Consider the following 23,091-nt stretch of genomic DNA (forward strand, 5'->3'; position numbering starts at 1 on the left):
ATCACTTTTTGCTACCCATTCTTCAGTGGATTGAATTTAGATTGTTTCAGCTTTTTAGCTGTTATAATAATGTGGCTAGGAAATTCATGCACAAGTTGAGTGAGCATCTGTTTGCAGTTTTCTTGGCTGTATAATTAGGAATGGAATTGGTAGGTCAGATGGTAACTCTGTGCTTACATTTGAGGAACTGCCAGACTATTTTCCAAAGCAGCTGTGCTATTTTACATTCTCACTAGCAATGTATACGTTTACAATTTCTCCATATCATCAACACTTGTGTTTGCTTTCTAAATTATAGCCCTCCTTGTGGTTTTGATATGCATTTTTCTGGTGATTAGTGTGCTTGTTGGCCATTTTTATATCATCTTTGGAGAAATGTCTATTCAGATCCTTTGCCCATATTAAAAATAGGTGCCTGGCTAGGTGTGGCTCATAGTTGAGCATCAACCCAGGAACCAAGAGGTCACCGGTTCGATTCCCGGTCAGGGCATATGCCCGGGTTGCAGGCTTGATCCCCAGTAGGGGGCATGCAGGAGGCAGCCAATCAATGATTCTTTCTCATCATTGATGTTTCTATCTCTCCCTCTCCCTTTCACTCTGAAATCAATAAAAACATATTTAAAAAACAAATAAACCAAAAACTAGGTTGTTTTTTTATTGTTGAGTTGTTTATATATAAATTTAGATGCTAGACCCTTATCAAATATAAATATTTTTTCCCTTTACAACACAAAAGTATTAAATTTTGATGAAGTCCACTTTATCTGTGTGTTTTTTCCTTTTATTGCGTATACCGTGGGTGTAATATCTAAGAAACCATTGCCTAATCCCAAGTCTCAAAGATTTACACCTATGTTTTCTTCTATGACTTTTATAGATTTAGCTCTTAGATTTAGGTGTGTGATCAATTTTTACTTTATTTTTATAAATGATATAAAGTAGAGATCCAGCTTCATTTTTTTTTAGATGTGGATATCTAGTTTTCTTAGCACCATTTGTTGAAAAAACTGTTCTTTCTCCTTTGAATTATCTTGGCACCTTTTTGAAAAATCAGTTGACCATATATGCGAGGGTTTATTTCTAGACTCTTAATTCTATTTCATAGATCTGTTTGTCTGTTATAATAGTACCACACTGTTTTAATTACTGTAGATTTGTAGTAAATTTTGAAATTGAAAAGTGTGTGGGTTTTTTTTTTCCAAGATTGGTTTTGCTACTCTGGGTCCTTTGCATTTCCATATGAATTTTATGCAAAATTTTAATTGCTTCAAAAGAGCCACCTGATATTTCCAAGGGTTATATTGAATTTGTAGACTAATCTCAGGGTTACTGTCATCTTAACAATGTTAAACTTTTTAATCCATAAACACAGGATATTTTTCTATTTTTTCAGGTCTTTTAAAAATGTCTTTCAACAAGTTTTTGTGATGTTCAGTGTTCAAGTCATTTTTTTCTTAAGTGTAAAATTCTGTGGTTTTTAGTAAATACATCACTACCTAATTTCAGAACATTTTTTACCTTCCAAAAGAACCCCAGTCTTTTCCAAGCCTCTGGCAACCACTAATCTATTTTTCTCTCTCTATGGATTTGTCTATTTTTGACATTTTTTGTAAGTGGAACCATACAATATGTGGCCTTTGTATCTGGCTTCTTTTATTTAACATAATACTTTTTTAACAGTCATGTTTTTGTGTGTATAAGTGTTCATTCCTTTTTATGGCTGCATAATATTTCATTGTATGGCTGTGGATATACCACATTTTGTTTATCCGTTTACCACAGGATGGACATTTGGGTTGCTTCCACTTCTTGGCTATCATCAGCTATGCTGCTGTGAACATATATGTCTGTGTTTTTATGTGAATATATGTTTTCATTTGTCTTGAGTATAGTTTGGAATAGAATAACTCTACATTTAACTTTTTTTTAAAAAAATATATTTTATTGATTTTTTACAGAGAGGAAGGGAGAGGGATAGAGAGTTAGAAACATCGATGAGAGAGAAACATCGATCAGCTGCCTCCTGCACATCTCCCACTGGGGATGTGCCCGCAACCCAGGTACATGCCCTTGACCGGAATCGAACCCGGGACCTTTCAGTCCCCAGGCCGACGCTCTATCCACTGAGCCAAACCGGTTTCGGCTACATTTAACTTTTTGAGGAACTGCCAGGCTGTCTTCCAAAGCAGCTGAATCATTTTTCATTCCCGCCAGCAATAAGTGAGGATCCCAATTTCTTCATCATTGTTAGCACCTGTTGTTACCTGTCTTCTTGATTATAGCCATTCTAGCAGATGTGAAGTGGTATTTTATTGTGGTTTTGATTTGCATTTACCTAATGACATGGAGCATCTTTTCAAGTGCTTATTGGCCATTTGTAATCTTTCGGGAGAAATGTCTAAAATTGGTTTATTTGCCTTTTTATTGTTGAGTTGTACGAATTGTTTATGTATTCTGGATACTAGATCCTTATAAAAAACAGATTGAAGTCTTAGTGTTATGCTCTAATAAACATAAGAAAACAGACACAATTCTCAATATGCTATAGTAAAATCTTAATTAACCAGAAAGTTTAGGAAATAGAGTATCTATAATGAGATTTATTGTTAATGAAGAGTCAGATAACAATGTTTATTATCAAGGACCATTTTAAAGTATAGTATTATACTTTCCTTATATAGTAAAGATAGTATGTGAACCTATTTAAATTTCTTGGAAACTTATGGCCTTTTAAGAAGTTAGCAGAATGCTGATTTTGTAAAAATAGTTAGGGTTAAGTGATTTTGTACGCAGGCCATACAAAAGTTATTTTTGGCCCTAGCCGGCTTGGCTCAGTGGATAGAGCATCGGCCTGTGGACTGAAGGGTCCCAGGTTCGATTCTGGCCAAGGGCACATGCCTGGGTTGCGGGCTCCATCCCCAGTGTGGAGTGTGCAGGAGGCAGCCAATCAATGATACTCTCTCATCATTGATGTTTCTATCTCTCTCCTCCTTTCCTCTCTGAAATCAATAAAGAAATATATATATATTTTTAAAGTTATTTTTGTATCTTTAATAAGTTATTTGTTTTATAATTTACTCTTCCTGAAAGTAGGTAGTATTGTGTAGTGTTGTGTTTTGTTTTTTTTTAAGTTCTGGTGAATTTAACATCTTCATTAGTAATCTTAACAGTACCTTTCTCACAGAAACACTTGACAATGTAAAATAATAGTTATAGGATTTAACAAATGATGTTTGAAAACACAACAGAAGCATAGTAAAAATTATTAATAGTAATAGAATTTTATTCTGATAGATAAATAAAGAAGAAATTCTTACAAGATTCAATGACATGAAATAATTTTTGATTAGTAGTTACAATCATTTTAAAGTGTGAAATAAATTTTGAAAGTACTAGGCTCAAGCCAAAATTGAAATACAATTTAAGTAAGTTCTGTGGTGGTCTAATAGCTAATTACGAAAATCATTATGAATGGAGAGAATAATGTTGCACATTCTCTAGTAAATAAGGAATCTGTTTTAAGATTTGGAAAGTTAGCAAATTCCAACAAATTAAACACAGAATGAAGTAGTAAATAAATTTGTATAAAAAAGGGGGCATTTACTTTTTTACATTCAAATAAAAGATTTTAATGTTTTTACAAAATTGTAAAGGATCAAGAGGCTAACTTTAATTTTCTACAAGTGCTGCTTTAAGCTACAGTGAATTTCTTGGTTTTGAATTTTAAGCAGACTTTTCCTCAAAACACTAAATTGGAATAATAGAGAATTGAAAGTGGATCTAGGAAAAAAAAATGTGTTAAGAGGCAAACTGATGAGTATATGACAGTGAATTTTATTTGCCTTTGTGTTACAACTGTGTTATTTGCCTTTGTGTTAAAGTGGTTCCTATGTCAATATGAATAAATATGAATTTGTTTAACATTCATAATATGGAGGAAGTTGATTAATTGTGCAATAAAGTGTATTGGAGTCTTAGAGACCAAAGTAGTATATCTATTATGTTTGACACTTAAAAAAATTATTTTTAGGGAATCAAGCAGTCCATCAAATATTTTTTCAATAACCTTTTTATAAATATACAATTAAGGAACTTTCTGTAGATTTGAATATCTGTTGGAATCTGGTGCTTTAACTTAGGATAATAGTCATTTTCTAGGATTGTGTTGATGAAAACTAAGGGTATAATTGACATACAGTTTTAGGTAGGAAATAACTCCTTGTATCTAGTAATACATTTGCAAAAGGAATGTCCAGACAGAGATTATAGGTACAAAAGATCCTTGACATTGAGAGAGAGATGTCTTAAGATGTTTGAGTCCATGAATTTGTGAACTCTACTGTAGCATTTAATATCTCATTCAAAAAGCATAAAGTATGAAAAGTGAAGTGCAAGAAAGTCTCTCTGAGATGTGATGCTAGGCACATAGTCACTAGCCACATAACTTTCATCTGCACATTGGCCTTTGTTTATATTGGTCTCAGGAATATTGCAAAATGCTACCTATCTTGGAGTTTGGAATTGCTATAGATGATATAATATAGAAACTTGGAATGACAAATGCCAAGGAACTATGGTATAATTTGTCAGTCCATACACTTAATATTCAAATAATTATCAATCATAGATTCCTAATTGGGAACAAGATTTGTTTTTTTTCAAACTGTACCTTTACTTTTTCGTCTTGTAAGAAAAAGGAACCATAAAAAGCAAATGAGAGATTTTTGTTTTCTAACTTAAAATTAAATTACATCAAATGCTTTTTTAAACTTAATACATCCACTGCCTTAACATCACCAGATTTTGAAAGTTTCAAATTTCAATTCCTAATAATTCAGTACTTCCTTAGGTAGATTTTTACTTGTTGCCTAACTGCCTATGTTGTTAAGGAATAGAACATTTAGCATTTTTTTTCTTTATACATTATAAAGGTGAAATGATCCCTTCAAATCTAGTTACTGTGGGCTGACTTCCTATTGGAGTGGGCTGAACATCCCAGTTCAGCTGCTGCTCTTAGATAGCCCTCCCCACTTGCCAGTGAGTGCTTGTTGGGCATTTTAGGGTCGCCTTTCCTCAGGCCCATCAGATGTCCTTTGGCTTTGTCCACACAGATGTCAACCTCTGGTCTTATGGATCTTGATGGTTTGTCGTCATCTACTTACACTATTGTGGAGTTCATAAGGATACCTTGCTTCGTTGGAAATATCGTTGGGATTTGATTTTGCTATCTAGTTGTCTGTTTTTATGTGGGGATTCAGAGGAATTAAATTAAGAAGCTATATTGTTCTCATCTCCTCTAAATCCTTTTGAAAATCACTATTGTAACTACAGCCTTGTGTTTTTTTTTTCCTGATTATAGATTTTAAGCTTACCTGTCTTCTCTTGATCAATAGGAGGGTTTATTATTATTATTAATTTTTTAAAAATCCAAAGTAGTTTAAAATTTTATTTCTGAGAACTGAGCTTTGGTTCTCTGGCTCTCTCTGGGTGAGGGTGGAGGGTGAAGAGGTGATTCATAACCAGCCTGCTGGGCTGAGCTTGTTGGCTCCAGGCTGTAGCACCTCCAGCTAAAACTGGCATTGCTGCTTCATCACTGATCTTATCTTACAGGACAAAATTGGGGAGAGTGAAGGGTACAAGTGGAAAGGTCACTCTTCCCCTTCATGGATACAAATCCCTGCTGTAAGCTGTCATCTCCCATTCCCCAACTTTGGAATCCAGTTACCTCTGTTTCCCTGCGGGTTTTCTAAGTTTTGTTTTCTATGTTTGATGGTTGTGTCTAGACTTTATCATTCTTTATTATGTAGCATTTCCAGGGGGTAAGTAAGGGTTGGGGATGAGGGTACAGGAGCTGGTGGCCTTCTAACTTGTCATCTTATTCAGAACTAGATCCCTTTTCAGGATTATAGTATATACAGGCATACCTCTTTTTATTGTGCTTTGTTTTGTTGCACCTTGCTTTATTGCGCTTCACAGATTGTCGAGTTCTGTGTGTTTTTTTTTATAAATTGAAGGCAAGACCCTCTGCCAGCAAAAAGATTATGCGTTGGTCTGGAACTGAACCCACAATATCTTGAAGGTATGCCTGTATAGCCAGATATTGCCCATCTTAGCTGGTAAGGGTCCTTTCTTTCTGAGCATTTAAGTTTAACAACACTTCTCCCAACTCCCAGTCACAAAAGGGGATTATTTTCTGGTTAAGTTCTTTGGATTTGACTTGGTAACTGCTTCCTTTTTAAAAATGACATTAAAATTGGACAAGGATTACACACAATTTAACTTTTTCTTATCTGGGATATTTTGAAGAGGTTTTCTATAGTCTCTATTACAAATCTATTTATATAAAAACCCTGGGTGTAACATCATGACCGAGGCTCGACCAACCGGAAGGAAGTCAGTCCTGCAGGGGTTGTCTTGGAAACGGCTGCACCCTCCCTGAGCTGTTTCCCACAAGGGCGGCGAGATTTTAGGCAGGAACCCGCTCTCGGAGTGTGGACACACTGAGTCCTGGGTCAAGTTGCCAAGGGCTGCGCCCTCCCCAAGATGTTTCCCAGGAGGGCGAGGTTTGAGGCAGGAACCGGCCCTTGGAGTGTGGAGGCATATCTTTATAAAGTTTTAATACATTATATTAGAGGTCGTGGTAGTAGTGTTTTACCCACAGCGTCTACAGGACTTGCTGCAAATTTACTTCTCGGTGGAAGCACCTTTCATTCCCAATATAAATTACCCATTCCACTAAATGAAACTTCAATTTCTAGACTCGATATAAACAGTGAATTGCTAAAACTATTAAAAAGGCCCAACTTCTCATTATTGATGAATGTACCATGGCATCCAGTCATGCTATAAACATCATAGACAGATTACTAAGAGAAATTTGAATGTTGTATTTGGTGGGAATGTTCTCCTTCTTAGAGGGGATTTTCGAAAATGTCTCAGTGTTGTACCGCATGCTATGTGATCAGCCATAGTACAAACGAGTTTAAAATACTGCAATGTTTGGGGATGTTTCAGAAAGTTGTCTCTTACAACAAATATGAGATCAGAGGATTCTGCTTATAGTGAATGGTTAGTAAAACTTTGAGATGGCAAACTTGATATCAGTTTTCATTTAGGAATGGATATTATTGAAATCCCCTGTGAAATGATTTCTAATGGATCTATTATTGAAGCTAACTTTGGAAATACTATATCTATAGATAATATTAAAAATATATCTAAACGTGCAATTCTTTGTCCAAAAAAATGAGCACGTCCAAAAATTAAATGAAGAAATTTTGGATATACTTGATGGAGATTTTCACACATATTTGAGTGATGATTCCATTGATTCCACAGATGATGCTGAAAAGGAAAATTTTCCCATCGAATTTCTTAATAGTATTACTCCTTTGGGAATGCCATGTCATAAATTAAAATTGAAAGTGGGTGCAATCATCATGCTATTGAGAAATCTTAATAGTAAATGGGGTCTTTATAATGGCACCAGATTTATTATCAAAAGATTATGACCTAACATTATCGAAACTGAAGTATTAACAGGATTTGCAGAAGGAGAGGTTGTTCTGATTCCAAGAATTAATTTGTCCCCATCTGACACTGGCCTCCCATTTAAATTAATTCAACGACAGTTTCCTGTGATGCCAGCATTTGCGATGACTATTAATAAATCACAAGGACAAACTCTAGACAGAGTAGGCATATTCCTACCTGAACTTGTTTTCCCACATGGTCAGTTATATGTTGCTTTCTCTCGAGGTCGAAGAGCATGTGACGTTAAAGTTATAAATACTTCATCACAAGGGAAATTAGTCAAGCACTCTGAAAGTGTTTTCACTCTTAATGTGGTGTACAGGGATATATTAGAATAAGTTTAATCACTTTATCAGTCATTGTTTAGATCACTGTTGTTTTTATATCATGTTTTTATTGTTTTTATATCATGTTTTTGGTGTTTTCATATCATGTTTTTGTCGTTTTTATATCATGCCTCTGTTATATCCTTTTGTTACTGTTTATTAATAAATTTATACATTATTTTCATATACATTTTACTAACTTCCTTTCATCTCTCACACTTCTATTATAGAGAAAGGGCAAATAGCAATATTAAAATATTTCTGCTAATTAATTCCCTTTTAATGTGCACTAATTTTGTGCACTGGGCTATTAGTATTACATAAGATTCTAAATATTAGCCCATGTATAATATTTTTGACAGAATGGGAAATATATTTTTCAAAATATTAAATGTTTTTATATCTTCTTATTAGATGTTGTATAATTATCCCTTTAAATTAGGTGACTTCTGTCTAATTATATACCTGCTCTGGTGCTTTTTAAAAATTGTTTAACAAATCCTCAGTTTGGTTCCGCGAATTACATAGGAATCTCAGTATGCAGTGAGCAGTCCCTAAGAGGCAGGCAGCTGCTAAGTTGGCTTGCCACACTTCCTTTGATATGGCAGGGAGTCCAAATAGATTTAAACAGCTTACGGCATAGCAGGCAGCATGAGCCTCATATTCAGATTGGTTCCCCTTCCCCCTAAGCCTTGTGGGGCCAATGTATGTTTGTGTCACAGCTGAGAAACCCTTACCACCCACCCCTGCCAATCTTATAAGGGGATTGCTAACAAACCAGCCCAAGAAAAGACATTATCTTTTTACTTATCTGGAAACAGACCTGCCTTCTGATTGGAAGGGAGACACTTTCTAGCTTCCAAGGATGTTTGCAAATGTCCTTGAAAAGGTGTCTCTGCTATCTTTTCCAAGGTGTGTATAGACACCAATAGAAAGAAAATTGATGTGCTTTTCATGGGAACTATGGGGCATTCTGAAATGTAATTCTTTTCTGCCATCCACAGCACCCCAAACACCTCCACCTAAAGTAGTGCCATTACCTTGTTCTAAACAGCTAGTAACACTAAACTTCCTGAAATTAAAAATTAAGAATTATAAAACTTAAGATAAAAGTAAAAATACAAATGAATGAAACATGTATACAGTCTTAGACAAACAGATGAACTTTATTTGTGATTGTGTTTCATACGAGAATTAGCAAATATATCCAATTTCATAAAGTTTAAAAACATAAGATGGGATATTTTATTGAATTTATTGGGGTGACCGTTTAATATTATATAGGTTATATAGTTTCACAACACATCATCTGTATATCATATTGTGTGTTTACCACCTCAAGTCAAGTCTCTCTTTGAAAAAATATGTTTTTATTGATTTCAAAGAGGAAGGGGGAGAGAGAGAGAAACATCAATGATGAGAGAGATCATTGATCTGCTGCCTCATGCACGCCCCCTACTGGGATTGGAGCCCGAAACTTGGGCACATGCTGTGACCTGGAATCAATCTGTGACCTCTTGATTCATGGGTCAGTGCTCAAACACTGAGCCACACCAGCCACACCTCTTTCCATCTCTATTTATTCCCCTTACCCCTTCTACCTCCACATATCCCCCTTTCCTCTGGCAATCATCATACTGCTGTTTACATTATTATGCTGACCATCTTTAAAGTTTATTTTTAGGAATTCTTTTGTCTAATCAATAATAACAAGCCTTTTCTGATTTTGTGTATTATATTAGTGTTCAGCAATCTAAAATTATTGAGGAACTTTAAGAATCTAAGATTGTTTAGAATAAATAGTTTGTTAGTTGCTGATTTATATTAACCACACAATATTCTATACTATAAAAATTCATGAAAGGATTTATAAAGAAAACAGTTCAATGTGGTAAACAGTGTCTGAAGGTTTTTACTTGTAACAGATAAAATCTTCCTCTATTTGTTAGATTTGCATAAAAGTTACCAGGAGTTCTCCAGTCCTAACAGAGTAAATTTCTTTTTAGACTCTCTAGGGCTGCGCAGTAAAGTTCTGAGGAAAATCGAAGAGCTCAGGACAAAGGTGAAAACCCTTTCTTCTGAAATTCCTGATGAATTTATATGTCCAATCACTAGGGAGCTTATGCAGGATCCTGTCATTGCTTCAGGTATGTGTGATACTCTTCTAAGTTTGAGAGCATACTGTGTGCTAAGTGAATAAATAATGTAGACAGTTTACATAAGTTTTATAAATGTGGATAAATTTCAAAATTCCTCTTCTGTTTCTTGGAAGTAGTTTTTTTGTGTTTGGTTTTTTTTTTTTTAAACTCATTATATCGGAGGTAAATTATGGGTAAATATTGTATATTTCTTTTTTTAAAATTTATTAGGGTGACATTGGTTAATATGATCAGAGAGGTTTCAGGTGTGGGTTTCTGTGTTACAAGATCTGTATATTGCATTGTGTGCCCACCACACAAATCAAATCTCCCATCACCATATATTAAGTACTCTTCACCCCCTTCCCTCTGGCAACTACCACACTGCTATTTGTGTCCATGAATTTCAGTTTTATATCCCACATATGAGTGAAATCATGGTTCTTAGCTTTTTCTGACTCACCTGTTTCACTTAGCATAATATTCTCAGGGTCCATCCTTTCTTATGCCCGAGTAGTATTCTAATCCTCTATCGCAGGACACTTTAGTTGTTTCCATGTCTTGGCCTCCATGCATAATGCTGCAATGAGCATGAGGTACATATATCTTTGCAAATACATGATTTCGAGATTTTCAGGTAGATACCCAGAAGAGGCATTGCTGGATACTATGGTAGTCCTATTCTTAATTTTTTGAGGAATCACCAGACTGTTTTTCTATAGTGGCTCTATCAGTTTACATTCCCACCAGCAGTGAATGAGGGTTTCCTTTCTCCACAGCCGCTCCGACACTTGTTACTATTTGTCTTGTTGATAATAGCCATTCTAACAGGCATGAGGTGGTACCTTATTGTAGTTTTGATTTGCATTTCCCTAATTCAGGGTGGGAAATGTCCTGCCCAAGGGCCAAATAGCGCAAAACCATTTGGTCTGGCTCTGCCAAGGCGTTAAAGGTGAGTTAATGAAATGTTTGACCAAATATAGCAGGCTAATTTTCAAGTTGATAATTTCGTATGGCCCAAGAATGATGTTATAAATACCCAGATGGCCTTGGCAGAAAAAAGGTTCCCCACCTCTGCTAATTGCTAGTAGGTTGAACATCTTTTCATATATCTGTTGGCTGTTTGTATGTCTTCTTGGGAGAGGTGTCTGTTCAGGTCTTTTGCTCATTTTTTGATTGGGTTGTTTGTGTGTTTGGTGTTGAGTTTTATGGGTTGATTATATATTTTGGAAATTAAACTTTTGTCAGAGCCACTGTTTGCAAATATCTCCCATTTTGTTGGCTGCCTCTTTGTTTTGTTGTCAGTTTCTTATGCTGTGCAGAAGCTTTTTAGTTTGATATAGTCCCATTCATTTATTTTTGCCTTTACTTCCCTTACCTTTGGGTTAATAAAGTTAATAAAGTTAATAAGTTCATAAAATGTTCTCTACAACCAAGGTCCATAAGTTTGGTACCTGTATTTTCTATGTAACTTATTTATTTGTTTTTTAAAATATTTTTATTGATTTCAAAGAGGAAGGGAGAGGGAGAGAGAGAGAGAGAGAAACATCAATGATGAGAGAGAATCATTGATAGGCTACCTCCTGCACGCCCCCACTGGGGCTCGAGTCCACAACCTGTGCATGTGCCCTTGACCAGAATCAAACCAGGGACCCTTCTAGCCACTGAGCAAAACTAGCCTGGGCCTATGTAACTTTTTGTTTCAGGTTTTATATTTAGGTCTTTGAACCATTTTGAATTAATTTTTGTACATGGGGACAAACTGTAATCCAGTTTCATTCTTTTCCATGTGGCTTTCCAATTTTCCCAGCATCATTTATTGAAGAGACTCTTTACTCCAATGTGTGCTTCTGGCTCCTTTGTCGTAAATTTTCTGCCCATATACATGTGGTTTTTATATGTGTGCTCTCTATTCTGTATGTCTGTTTCTCTGCCAATACCATGCTGTTTTGATTATCATAGCTCTGTAGTATAAGTTGAAGTCAGGTAATGTGATACCTCCAGCTTCATTCTTTTTTTCTCAGGATTGCTTTGGCTATTTGGGGTCTTTTGTGGTTCCATACAAATCTGATGATTTCTTGTCCTAGTTCTTTTAAAAATGACATTGGGATTTTGATGGGGATTGCATTAAATCTATATATTGCTTTAGCCATTTTAACTATGATGATTCTTCCAATGCATGAACATGGGATATTTTTCCATTTTGTTGTGTCTTTTTCAATCTGTTTTAATAATGTTTTGTAATTTTTAGTATATAGGTCTTTCACATTCTTTAAGTTTATTCCTAGGTATTTTATTCTTTTGGTTGCAATTGCAAAAATAATTTTTTTTCTTAAGTTTTGTTTTTAGTATACAGGATAGCAATGGATTTTTATATCCTGCAACTTGATTGTCTTTGTTTATTGTTTCTAATAGTTTTTTTGGTGGCGTCTTTAGGGTTTTCTATATACGGAGTCATGTCATCCACAAAAAGTGACAGTTTTACTTCTTCCTTCCTTTTGATGCCTTTTATTTCTTTCTCTTGCCTTATAGCTCTGGCTAGAGCTTCCAGAGTTATGTTGAATAAGAGTGGTGAGAGTGGACATCTTTGTCTTGTTCCTGATCTTAGAGGAAAAGCTTTCAGTTTTTCACCATTGAGTATGATATTAGCTGAGGGTTTATCATATATGGCCTTTATTATGGTGAGGTACTTTCCTTCTATTCCTATTTTATTGTGTGTTATAATCATAAATGGATGTTGTATCTTATCAAATACTCTTTCTGTGTCTATTGATAAGATCATATGATTTTTATCCTTTCTTTTGTTAATGTACTAATATATTGATTGATTTGCATACGTTGAACCAAATTTGTGCCCCTGGAATGAACCCCACTTGGTCGTGATGCATTATTTATTTATTTATGTATTGTTGTACTCGATTTACTAGTATTTTGTTTAGGATTTTTGCATTTGTATTCATCAGAGATACTGGTCTGGAGTTTTCTTTTTATGTGTGTGTTATCCTTGCCAGGTTTTGGCCTCATAAAATGTATTAGAAAGTATTGCCTCTTCTTCAATTTTTTTGGTAAAATTCATTGATAAAGCCATTTGGTCCTGGACTTTTTGGGGAGGTTTTTGATGGTTGTTTCAGTTCCCTCACTGCTGATCAGTCTGTTTAGATTTTCCAATTCTTCATGATTTAGTCTTGGAAGGTCATATATTTCTAGGAAAAACGTGTATTTCTTAATAAATAAAGTTGGATGTTGTAGATTTGGATAAGATGAGAGACAAAGGGAGTAAGTTTTACAAGCTTTACTTAAACTTGTGAAATGTGTAGTTACTAGAATGTAAAGTTAAAATTTTGTGGGGTTTTTTTTTAGGATTGACTGTTCAGAGCTATTATGTTTAGTTTGTCTATCATGATTTAAACAACCTTACAAAATAAGAATTTAAAGATTATAAAGCTGCATCATTCCATGTTAATTTCTAATCTTTATCAATAAGCAGACATACATACATGACATAGTTGTAATCAGTGAGTCCATATTGTTTTAAATTTGTGTAAAACATTATATATGTAATCTATATATACTATATTTGAGTACTGACTTAGTCTACATAATTTTCAGCTTTAATAACTTTATTCCATTGTGACTCTATGCTACATTTTGTTTGACTCTTCTATTTGGTGTATGTATGAGTCCACAAATCTTTATATTGTAAATAGCGCTGCACATCTTGGTACTCCTTTATTTCTGCTGTTATCATTATTTAGGGTTATTTTCATGATTTGTGTGCCCCAAAGCAGAATTAGCCAATCAAAGAATACTTTATGAACATGAAAAAGAACAGTCTTGATAGTTTTTGTTAACTTTGTCATTAGATTTTTCTATCCATAAAAAGTTTACAGTGCTAATAGCAATATACTTAAGTGTACCTGTTTTCCGTTTTGTTATCATTGAATTTTTTTCCCATGAAAAATAACTGAAGTATTTCTTTTCTTTTTTTTTTTGCAACTATTTAATTTTATTTTTTAAATTTTGTTTTATTGCTTAAAGTATTACAAAGAGTATTACATGTCTCCTCCCCCCCCCCCCTTGACCTTTCCCCGGCCTCCCCTACCCCCCAGTGTCTTGTGTCCATTGGTTATGCTTATATGCATGCATACAAGTCCTTTGGTTGATCTCTTACCCCACCCCCGCTCCAACCCTCCCCGGCCTTCCCACTGTAGTTTTTCAGTCTGTTCGATGCTGCTCTGCCTCTGTATCTATTTTTGTTTATCGGTTTATAATGGTCTTTATTATCCATGAATGAGTGAGATCATGTGGTATTTTTCCTTCATTGACTGGCTTATTTTACTCAACATAATGCTCTCCAGTTCCATCCATGCTGTTGCAAATGGTAAGAATTCCTTCTTTTTTACAGCAGCATAGTATTCCATTGTATAGATGTACCACAGTTTTCTAATCCATTCATCTGCTGATGGGCACTTAGGCTGTTTCCAGATCGTCGCTATGGTAAATTGTGCTGCTATGAACATAGGGATGCATATATCCTTTCTGATTGGTGTTTCTGGTTTCTTGGGATATATTCCTAGAAGTGGGATCACTGGGTCAAATGGGAGTTCCATTTTTAACTTTTTGAGGAAACTCCATACTGTCTTCCACAGTGGCTGCACCAGTCTGCATTCCCACCAGCAGTGCATGAGTGTTCCCTTTTCTCCGCATCCTCTCCAGCACTTGTCGTTTGTTGATTTGTTGATGATAGCCATTCTGACAGGTGTGAGGTGGTACCTCGTTGTTTTGATTTGCATCTCTCGGATGATTAGTGACTTTGAGCATGTTTTCATATGTCTTTTGGCTTTCTGAATGTCCTCTTTTGAAAAGTGTCTATTTAGGTCCTTTGCCTATTTTTTGATTGGATTGTTTATCTTCCTTTTGTTAAGTTGTATGAGTTCCCTATAAATGTTGGAGATTAAACCCTATTATTGAATTTTATAACTCTATTTTGGTGAGTTTAATGATTGTTTGGAAATACATTGCTTATATTGTTAGGCAATAAATTTTTCTTTTTACCTAGTATCTTTACCTCATCATTTTTTTTAATTGAATTTATTTGGGTAACATTTGTTAATAAGTTTCAGGTGTACAGTTCTATAATATAACATCTGCATATTGCACTGTGTGTTCACCACCCAGAGTCTAATCTCCTTCCATCACCATATATTTGGCTCCCTTTACCCTATTCATCTTCCCTCCACCCATTTCCCTCTGGTACCTGCCACTGTTACCTTTGTAAGTTTTTGTTCTGTTCTGTTTGTTCATTGCTTTCTGTCTTTTATCCCACATAGGAGTGAAATCATATGGATGCAATCTTTGCAGAGGGAGGAAGGACTCTTGTCCTTTTCCATCTGACATATTTCACTTAGCATGATACTCTCAATATCCATTTATTACTTACTAGAGGCCCGGTGCACAAAAATTCGTGCACTCGGGGGGGGGTCCCTCAGCCCGGCCTGTGCCCTCTCCCAGTCTGAAACCCCTCGGGGGATGACCACCTGCAGGCTTAGGCCTGCTCCCCGGGGGATTGGGCCTAAGCTGGCAGTCAGACATCCCTCTGGCAGCCCAGCAGCCCTCGGAGGATGTCCACTTGCCAGTGGGGAGCAGGCCTAAGCTGCAGTTGGACATCCTTAGTGCTGTTAAGGAGGCGGGAGAGGCTCCCACCACCACCGCTGTACTGGCAGCCATCAGCCTGGCTTCTGGCTGAGCGGTGCTCTCCCTGTGGAAGTGCACTAACCACCAGGGGGCAGCTCCTGCATTGAGCGTCTGCCCCCTGGTGGTCAGTGTGTGCCATGGTGACCAGTCATTCCCAGTCGTTCGCTGTTAGGGTCAATTTGCATATTACCTTTTTATTATATAGGATAGAGGCCTGGTGCATGGTTGGGGGCTGGCTGGTTTGCCCTGAAGGGTGTCTTGGATCAGGGTGGGGGTTCCCGCTCGAGTGCCTGGCCAGGCTGAGTGAGTGGCTGATGGCTGTTTGCAGGCTGGCCACAGCCCCTTCAGGGTGGGGGTCCCCGCTGAAGTGCCTGGCCAGGCTGAGTGAGTGGCTGATGGCTGTTTGCAGGCTGGCCACAGCCCCTTCAGGGTGGGGGTCCCCGCTGGAATGCCTGGCCAGGCTGAGTGAGTGGCTGATGGCTGTTTGCAGGCTGGCCACAGCCCCTTCAGGGTGGGGGTCCCCGCTGGGGTGCCTGGCCAGCCTGGGTGAGGGGCTGAGGGCTGTTTGCAGGCTGGCCACAGCCCCTTCAGGGTGGGGGTCCCCGCTGGGGTGCCTGGCCAGCCTGGGTGAGGGGCTGATGGCTGTTTGCAAGTTGGCCACAGTCCCTTCAGGGTGGGGGTCCCCCCTGAGGTGCCTTGCCAGCCTGGGTGAGGGGCTGATGGCTGTTTGCAGGCTGGCCACGGCCCCCAGCCACCCAAGCTCCCAGTGGAGGCTGGCTGGAAGCAGGTATCTTGGATTTATTTATCTTCTATGATTGAAACTTTGTTGCCTTGAGCGGAGGCTGCAGCCAGCCAAGGCAGGTGGGAAGCTTGGTTTCCTCCATTGCTGGGGCAACCAAGCCTCCTGCTTGCTCCAGCTCCGTGGCTGCTGGCTGCCATTTTGGTTGGGTTAATTTGCATATAGTCGCTCTGATTGGCTGGTGGGCTTGGCTTGGGGCGTAGCAGAGGTGTGGTCAATTTGCATGTTTCTCTTTTATTAGATTAGATGGTTGAATAGTGTGTGTATGTGATGTCTTTTTTATCCAATCATCTGTCAGAAGACACTTAAATTTTTATGACTTGGCTACTGTGAAGAATGCTGCAGTGAACATAGTGGTATCTATATCTTTTATGAATAAGTGTTTTCAAAATTTTGGGGTACTTAGAAGAGGGATTGTTGGGGGTCATATGGTTGTTCTATTCCTAGTTGTTGTTTTTTTTGGTTTTTTTTTGAGGAGCCTTCATACTGTTTTCCATAGAGGCTGCACCAATTTATATTCCCATCAGACTGTACAAGGGTTCTCTTTTCTCCACATCCTTTCCAACACTTGTTATTTCTTGTCTTATGGTAATAGCCATTCTAACAGGTGTTCGATGGTATATCATTGTGGTTTGGTTTGCATTTATCTTAATAGCTAGTGAGGGTGAGCATCTTTTCATATATCTGTTGGCCATTTGTATGACTTCTTGGGAAAAGTACCTGTTCTGGTCCTCTGCTCATTTTTCAATTGGTTTGTTTTTTTGTTGTTGACTTGTATGAGTTCTTTATATATTTTGGAAGTATATTTGCAAACATATTCTCCCATTTTGTTGGTTGCCCTTCTGTTAATTTTTTTGCTGTGTAGAAGCTTTTATTTTTAAAAAAAGTTTTCTTAGAAGCCTTTATTTTGAGGTAGTCCATTCATTTATTTTTGCTTTTACTTCCCTTGCATTTAAGGTTAAGTTCACAAAAACCCCTGTGAGACTAAGGTCCATAAGTTTAGTGCCTATGTTTTAAATCTTGAATCAATTTTGAGTTAATTTTTGTGTATGGTGTCAGATAGTATTCTAGTTTCATTCTATTGTATGTGGTTTTCCAATTTTTCCACCACCATTTATTGAAGAGGCTTTCCTTTCTCCATTGTATGTTTTTGGCTCCTTTGTTGAAAATTAGTTGCTTATATATGTATGGATTTATTTCTGGGCTCTCTATCCTATTTTATTCACCTATTTGTCTATTTTTCTGCCAGTACCATGCTGTTTTGATTATTATGGCTTTGTAGTGTAATTTGAAGTTTGGGAATGTGATTCCTCCAGCTTTGTGTTTTTTTTCTCAGTATTACTTTGACTATTTGGGGTTCCATACAAATGTCATGGGTGTTTTTTTTTGTTTTTTTTTTGTTTTTCTATTTCTTTGAAAAATGTCATTGGGGTTTTGATGGGAATTGCATTATGTCTGTATATTGCTTTAAGTAATATGGACATTTTAACTGTTATTTCTTCCAATCCATGAACCTAGAATATCTTTGTATCTTCACTTTCTTTCAACAGTATCCTGTAGTTTTCTGTAATAGGTCCTTCACTTTCTTTAACAAATAAACTTAGGTATTTTATCCTTTTGGTTGCAGTTGCAAATGGGATTTTCTTCACTTTTTACCATTATTTTATTGTTAGTATATAGAAATGCAACAGATTTTTTTGTACATTGATTTTATATTTTGCAGTTTTACTATAGTCTTTTGATGGAATCTTTAGGGTTTTCTATGTATAGAATTGTTAATTGTGGAATTAGACCTCTATCCTTGAGTTTGGTTAAGAAAGAATTCAGAGTCAAGAACTCTAATGCAATTAGTTAGAAAGTCACAGAGGTAGAAGTGAGCCAGCTGGGCTGTGTGGATGCAGGAAACAAGTTACAAAGGCAAAAGAAAGCAAAGATAACACCCCTGAGGGAAGAACAGAAGGAAAGGTGTGTGCATGCTCCAGAGAGAGAGTTGGGTAGGGGAGGAGAGAAAAGAGGAGGAAAGGCCAGGCATGCTCAAGAGTGTGTGAACACCCTTGTTGAAAACATTAGCCTATGTGAAGGCTTATTTCTGGACTGTCCATTCTATTGGTATACCTGTCTGTCTCTATGCCATACCACACCATTACTGTCAATTTGTAGTAACTTTGGAAATGTGAGTGTCCAACTTTGTTTTCCTTTCCCAAGATTATTTATTTTGACAATTCAGGGTCCCTTGCAAATCTATATGATTTTTAGGATGTATTTTTCTATTTCTGTAAAGAAGTCATTAGGATTGTGATTGTTTTGGGTAGCATGGGAATTTTAACTGTTAAGTCTTCAAATCCACGAACACGGGATATTTTTACTTTTATTTGTGCTTTTAATTTTATCTGTAAATGGGATTTCCTCTATAGTTTTTTATTAGTGTATAGAACCACAAGCGATTTTTGTTGAAAGTATTTCAGATGTCTCCTTTGTTTCCCATTGACTACCTCTACCCCACACCCGCCCAGGTCTACACCGCTCTATTGTCTGTGTCCATGGGCTATGCATATAAGTTCTCCAGTTAATCACTCCCCACCTTCCCTCTGAAATTCTTCAGTCTGTTTCATCCTTCTATGTCTCTGCATCTGTTTTGTAGAATTTTTTTTTGTGTGTGTGTGTATGTATACCCTTTTGGTAATATCCTCTTTAGATATGCTGGATATGATGTAATTGCTGTAGTTTTCTTGTAATGTCCGTCTGATTTGGTATGAAAGTAATTCTGGCCTTGTAAAGTGAGTTGGTAAGTGTTTGTATAGTATTACTATTATTTTCCCCTTAAATGTTTGATAAGACTTATCAGTGAAATCATGATATAGAGTTTCTTCTTTGTAGGAGAGTTTTAAACCACAGATTATGAATTCAAATCTAGCTTTTAAAAGGTTGGCTCATCAAATTAGACTTGTGAATAGTCTCTCTTCTTGGAGGTCTACATTTTTTAAATCAACTTAAAATATTCTCATTGGCATCATTTAATGTGTAAATGTTGGATAAATTTTCTCACCTTTCATTATTTTAAAAATTGGCTTTGGCCATTTAGACTTCAGATACATTTTAAGAAAATCTTGACATTTTTATTAATTTGGGGGTGAACTGAGGAATAGAAAAATCAGTGTTCACACTGTTAAAAACCTGTCTAAACACTTTGCTTTTTCTCTAAAGTTTTATTTCAATTACGTATGTATAAAGAACACATTCTCTTATTCTTCTTCAATGCAATTTCATGCCTTTTTATCAGTTCTGGAAAACTTTCAGCCACTCGCATTCTCTATACCTCATTTCTTTAGACTTTAAAGTTCTCAGACCTACCTATGAGCCAGTTAGTCCGATTGTCTGTCTTAATGGTATTTAACATTCTCATTGACTGCTTATTATTTCAGGAAATCTGGCTTGGCATCTAGACTAAGGGCATAGACTGCTTGAGTTTACACTCCAGCTCTGTTATTCCCTATTTGTGTGACCTTGGAAAGTTATTCATAAGGTTGTTTGCAGATTAAATGTAGGTAACAGTGCTCTGGGGCAGTCTAACTTAGAGAAACAGTGGCTGTATGAGTATTAAATATTTCTTTTTCATAGTGTACTGTTTCATTAGTTTAGAAATACTCACAGGTTATTTTCATTTTTTGACGTTTGTAGGATCCTGGTCTCTGTTTGTCTGCCTGTGTTCCTTTGACTTCAGTGGAGTAGTACCTGTGGAATTACAGCATGGGAAGAGGGTGTAGAACTTGCTTTGTCCATTCCCCAGGACCACATTGTAGGCTGACAAAGCTTTTTTTCTTGAACAGAGATGGTATTCAGAGCCCAGGCCAGGGAGCTGATTTTTCACTTGACCTTTCATTAGGGTGAAGCCCTTTGAACCTGGATGCTTCAAACCCATGTAAAAAGATGCTTCTTCTAGTTACCATTTCTAAGCATAATATACCCAGAAAGGGAAATCTAGAATGAAAGTATCTTATAAATAACAGTATTTTGCCTGAACCCATTCATCTCAGTATATCAAACTGATTTTTGAAATAAGATTTTGTGAATGGAGCTTACTAGATCTTGTGTTAGAACTGCCTGTTAAAGATGTTGGTTTATAGTAAGAATCAGATGGTACTGTTTGGATGAAAACTTTAAAAGGTAGTGAAGATAAACCTAGTTAAAACTGAATGTAATGTACACTATGTATTTCTTTTCAAAATTGCCAGTTTCCCCCCTGGTGACACATTTGATTTCAAATAAGCTAACTCTAGTTGCAGTAAATTTCAGGTATGATTTTTAAAAGAAACCAAGAGTACCAGTTATTTGTTTTTAGTTATAATAATGTCTCATTGCTTTTTCATTTATAGATGAAAAGCTCTCTGTACCTCTGATAACCCCTCTTGCTCCTTTGAGATGAACTTTGGTAGAACTGTTTGAAAATTTACAATATATAAAAACTAGAATGTAGATCCACTAGTAAAAACTGTTGATTATTTCAAGGTATCACTATTTTCTGATACAATGGAAAGTTGATATTAAATGTTAGGGTAAACTATGGCTAGTGTAACTGCCTTTCCTGTAGTACATAACCTGTACCTTCCTAGAGTGAAGGAGTTGACATTTTATTCATTGCTACCTGACAAAGGCAACAGAATACTATATGACGATAATATGCTCTCACAATGTAGATATAATATACCTATGAAAAACTAAAAGCTAGCTAAGTAAAAGCCTATTTGAAATTTAGTTGCTGAGGGAGAGAAAAAGATTACTAACTAATTTGAATATTATAGTAAGGAACCAGTATACACTAATAATGTTCTTGTTGTCTTCTTTTTAATAGATATTAGTGTAAACATAATCAGTAAATAAAAAATACAAACCTCCTTAAGCATCAACATAGATAAAATCAGCTCCTTACTATGGTGAAATATAAAAAAAGAATGATAGCACTATTACCAAACATACTGGTACTTCTGCTAACAAAGCTAAACCCAAACTAAAACAGGGATTCAGAAAGGTTAGAAATAAGAGGGTAGGCAAAAATGAGACACCTGAAGAGAGGGTTACATACTTGTCTGCCAAAGCAGAATTAAGACATGCCCCAAATTTACAAAGATACAGGAGGATACTATATAATGCTGAAGACCATGATTCTCAGTGAAGGCAACCATTACTAGCTATGCAGTCCCAGACTTAAAAACTGCAGATGGCATCCAGAGAAAACACAGTGATAGACTTGATCATACCTCTCCATCCAAAACAGATCAAAGTAATATAAATAATATATATCTCAAACCTTGACATTCAAAACCATATTTAAGCAACAAGCACCACAATCAGAAACAGTATTATGTTATCATGAGAGAATATAACTAAGATTAACAATAAACCGGTGCCCTTTTCATCTGGAAGGTTAAAAACATGCTATTATCAGATTTATCTAGCCTAGCGGCAAGTGAATTTGCTCATTTATCATACATTTTTTATAAATAAAAATTAAGTCCAGCCCAGCCGGGGTGTGGCTCAATGATTAAGCATCGACCTATGAACCAGGAGGTCACAGTTTGATTCCTGGTCAGAGCATATGCCCAGGTTGCGTGCTTGATCTTCAGTGTGGGGTGTGCAGGAGGCAGCCGATCAATGATTCTCTTTCATCATTGATGTTTCTCTCTCCCTGAAATCTTTAAAAACATAAGTCCATATAAGTCCTCACACTTAATGTTGCTAATATGTTCTGTCTTTAAACAAAATGACATAACAAATCCAATTTTACCATAGGCTAATTGATATTAACAAGAATTAAGTTCCTACACCATCTCATCAACATTATAACTAAAGGATTTTAAACAGAATGACATTATTCAAGAATCTGCTGTTTATTTGCCTTATTAAATTGATCTTACAACTCAACAGTAAGACAAATAACCCAATTAAAAATAGGCAAAAGATTAGAAGACCTTTCTCCACAGGAGGTATATGAATGGCCAATAAGCACTAGAAAAGACAATATCATTAGAGAAATGAAAATCAAAACCACAGTGAGATACCACTTTATATCCTCTAGGATGACTAGAATTTAAAAAAGGAAAATAATGTATTAAGGATATGAAGAAATAATGCTAGTGAGAAGTTTTAAAATGGTGGAGCTGCTGTTGCAAACAGTTCCTCAAACACACTTACCATGTGATCCACCAATTGTATTCCTAGCTATATATCCAAGAGAATTAAAAATATATGTTGCCATAAAAGGTTGTACATGAACGTTCATAGTAATAGCCAAAGAGTGGAAAGAACTCAAATGTCTCAATTGTTGGATGAATAAATAAAATGTGGTATATTCATTCAATGGAATATTAACCAGCCATGGGTGAACCTTAGAAACATTATTATGCTAAGTGAAAGATGCCAAAGACCACATATTGTGTGATTCTGTTTATACCTACAAAGACAAAATAGTGGTTGCCAAGGTAAGGGAGAGTGACTGCTAATGGCTGCAGGTTTCTTTATGGAGTGATGAAAATATTCTGAAATTAGATAATGGTGATGGTTGCACAAGTCTGTAAATTATATCTTAAACGAAAGCAAAAGGCAG

General features: G+C 36.3%; 1 protein-coding gene across 3 annotated transcripts in view; it reads left to right on the forward strand.

Annotated features, from left to right (window-relative positions):
- Positions 1–23,091, forward strand: part of WDSUB1 (WD repeat, sterile alpha motif and U-box domain containing 1) — a 50,993-nt gene that overhangs the window by 17,853 nt on the left and 10,049 nt on the right. For all 3 annotated transcript variants that reach the window (XM_070422933.1, XM_070422931.1, XM_070422932.1), the window contains exon 10: positions 9,866–10,006. In XM_070422933.1, the coding sequence (XP_070279034.1) occupies positions 9,866–10,006 (141 nt within the window). The remainder of the gene's footprint in view (positions 1–9,865; positions 10,007–23,091) is intronic.

This window comes from Myotis yumanensis, unplaced genomic scaffold (genome assembly GCF_028538775.1).
Source record: "Myotis yumanensis isolate MYYU_CA2020_CCGP unplaced genomic scaffold, mMyoYum1.0.hap1 SCAF_8, whole genome shotgun sequence".
NCBI lineage: Eukaryota > Metazoa > Chordata > Mammalia > Chiroptera > Vespertilionidae > Myotis > Myotis yumanensis.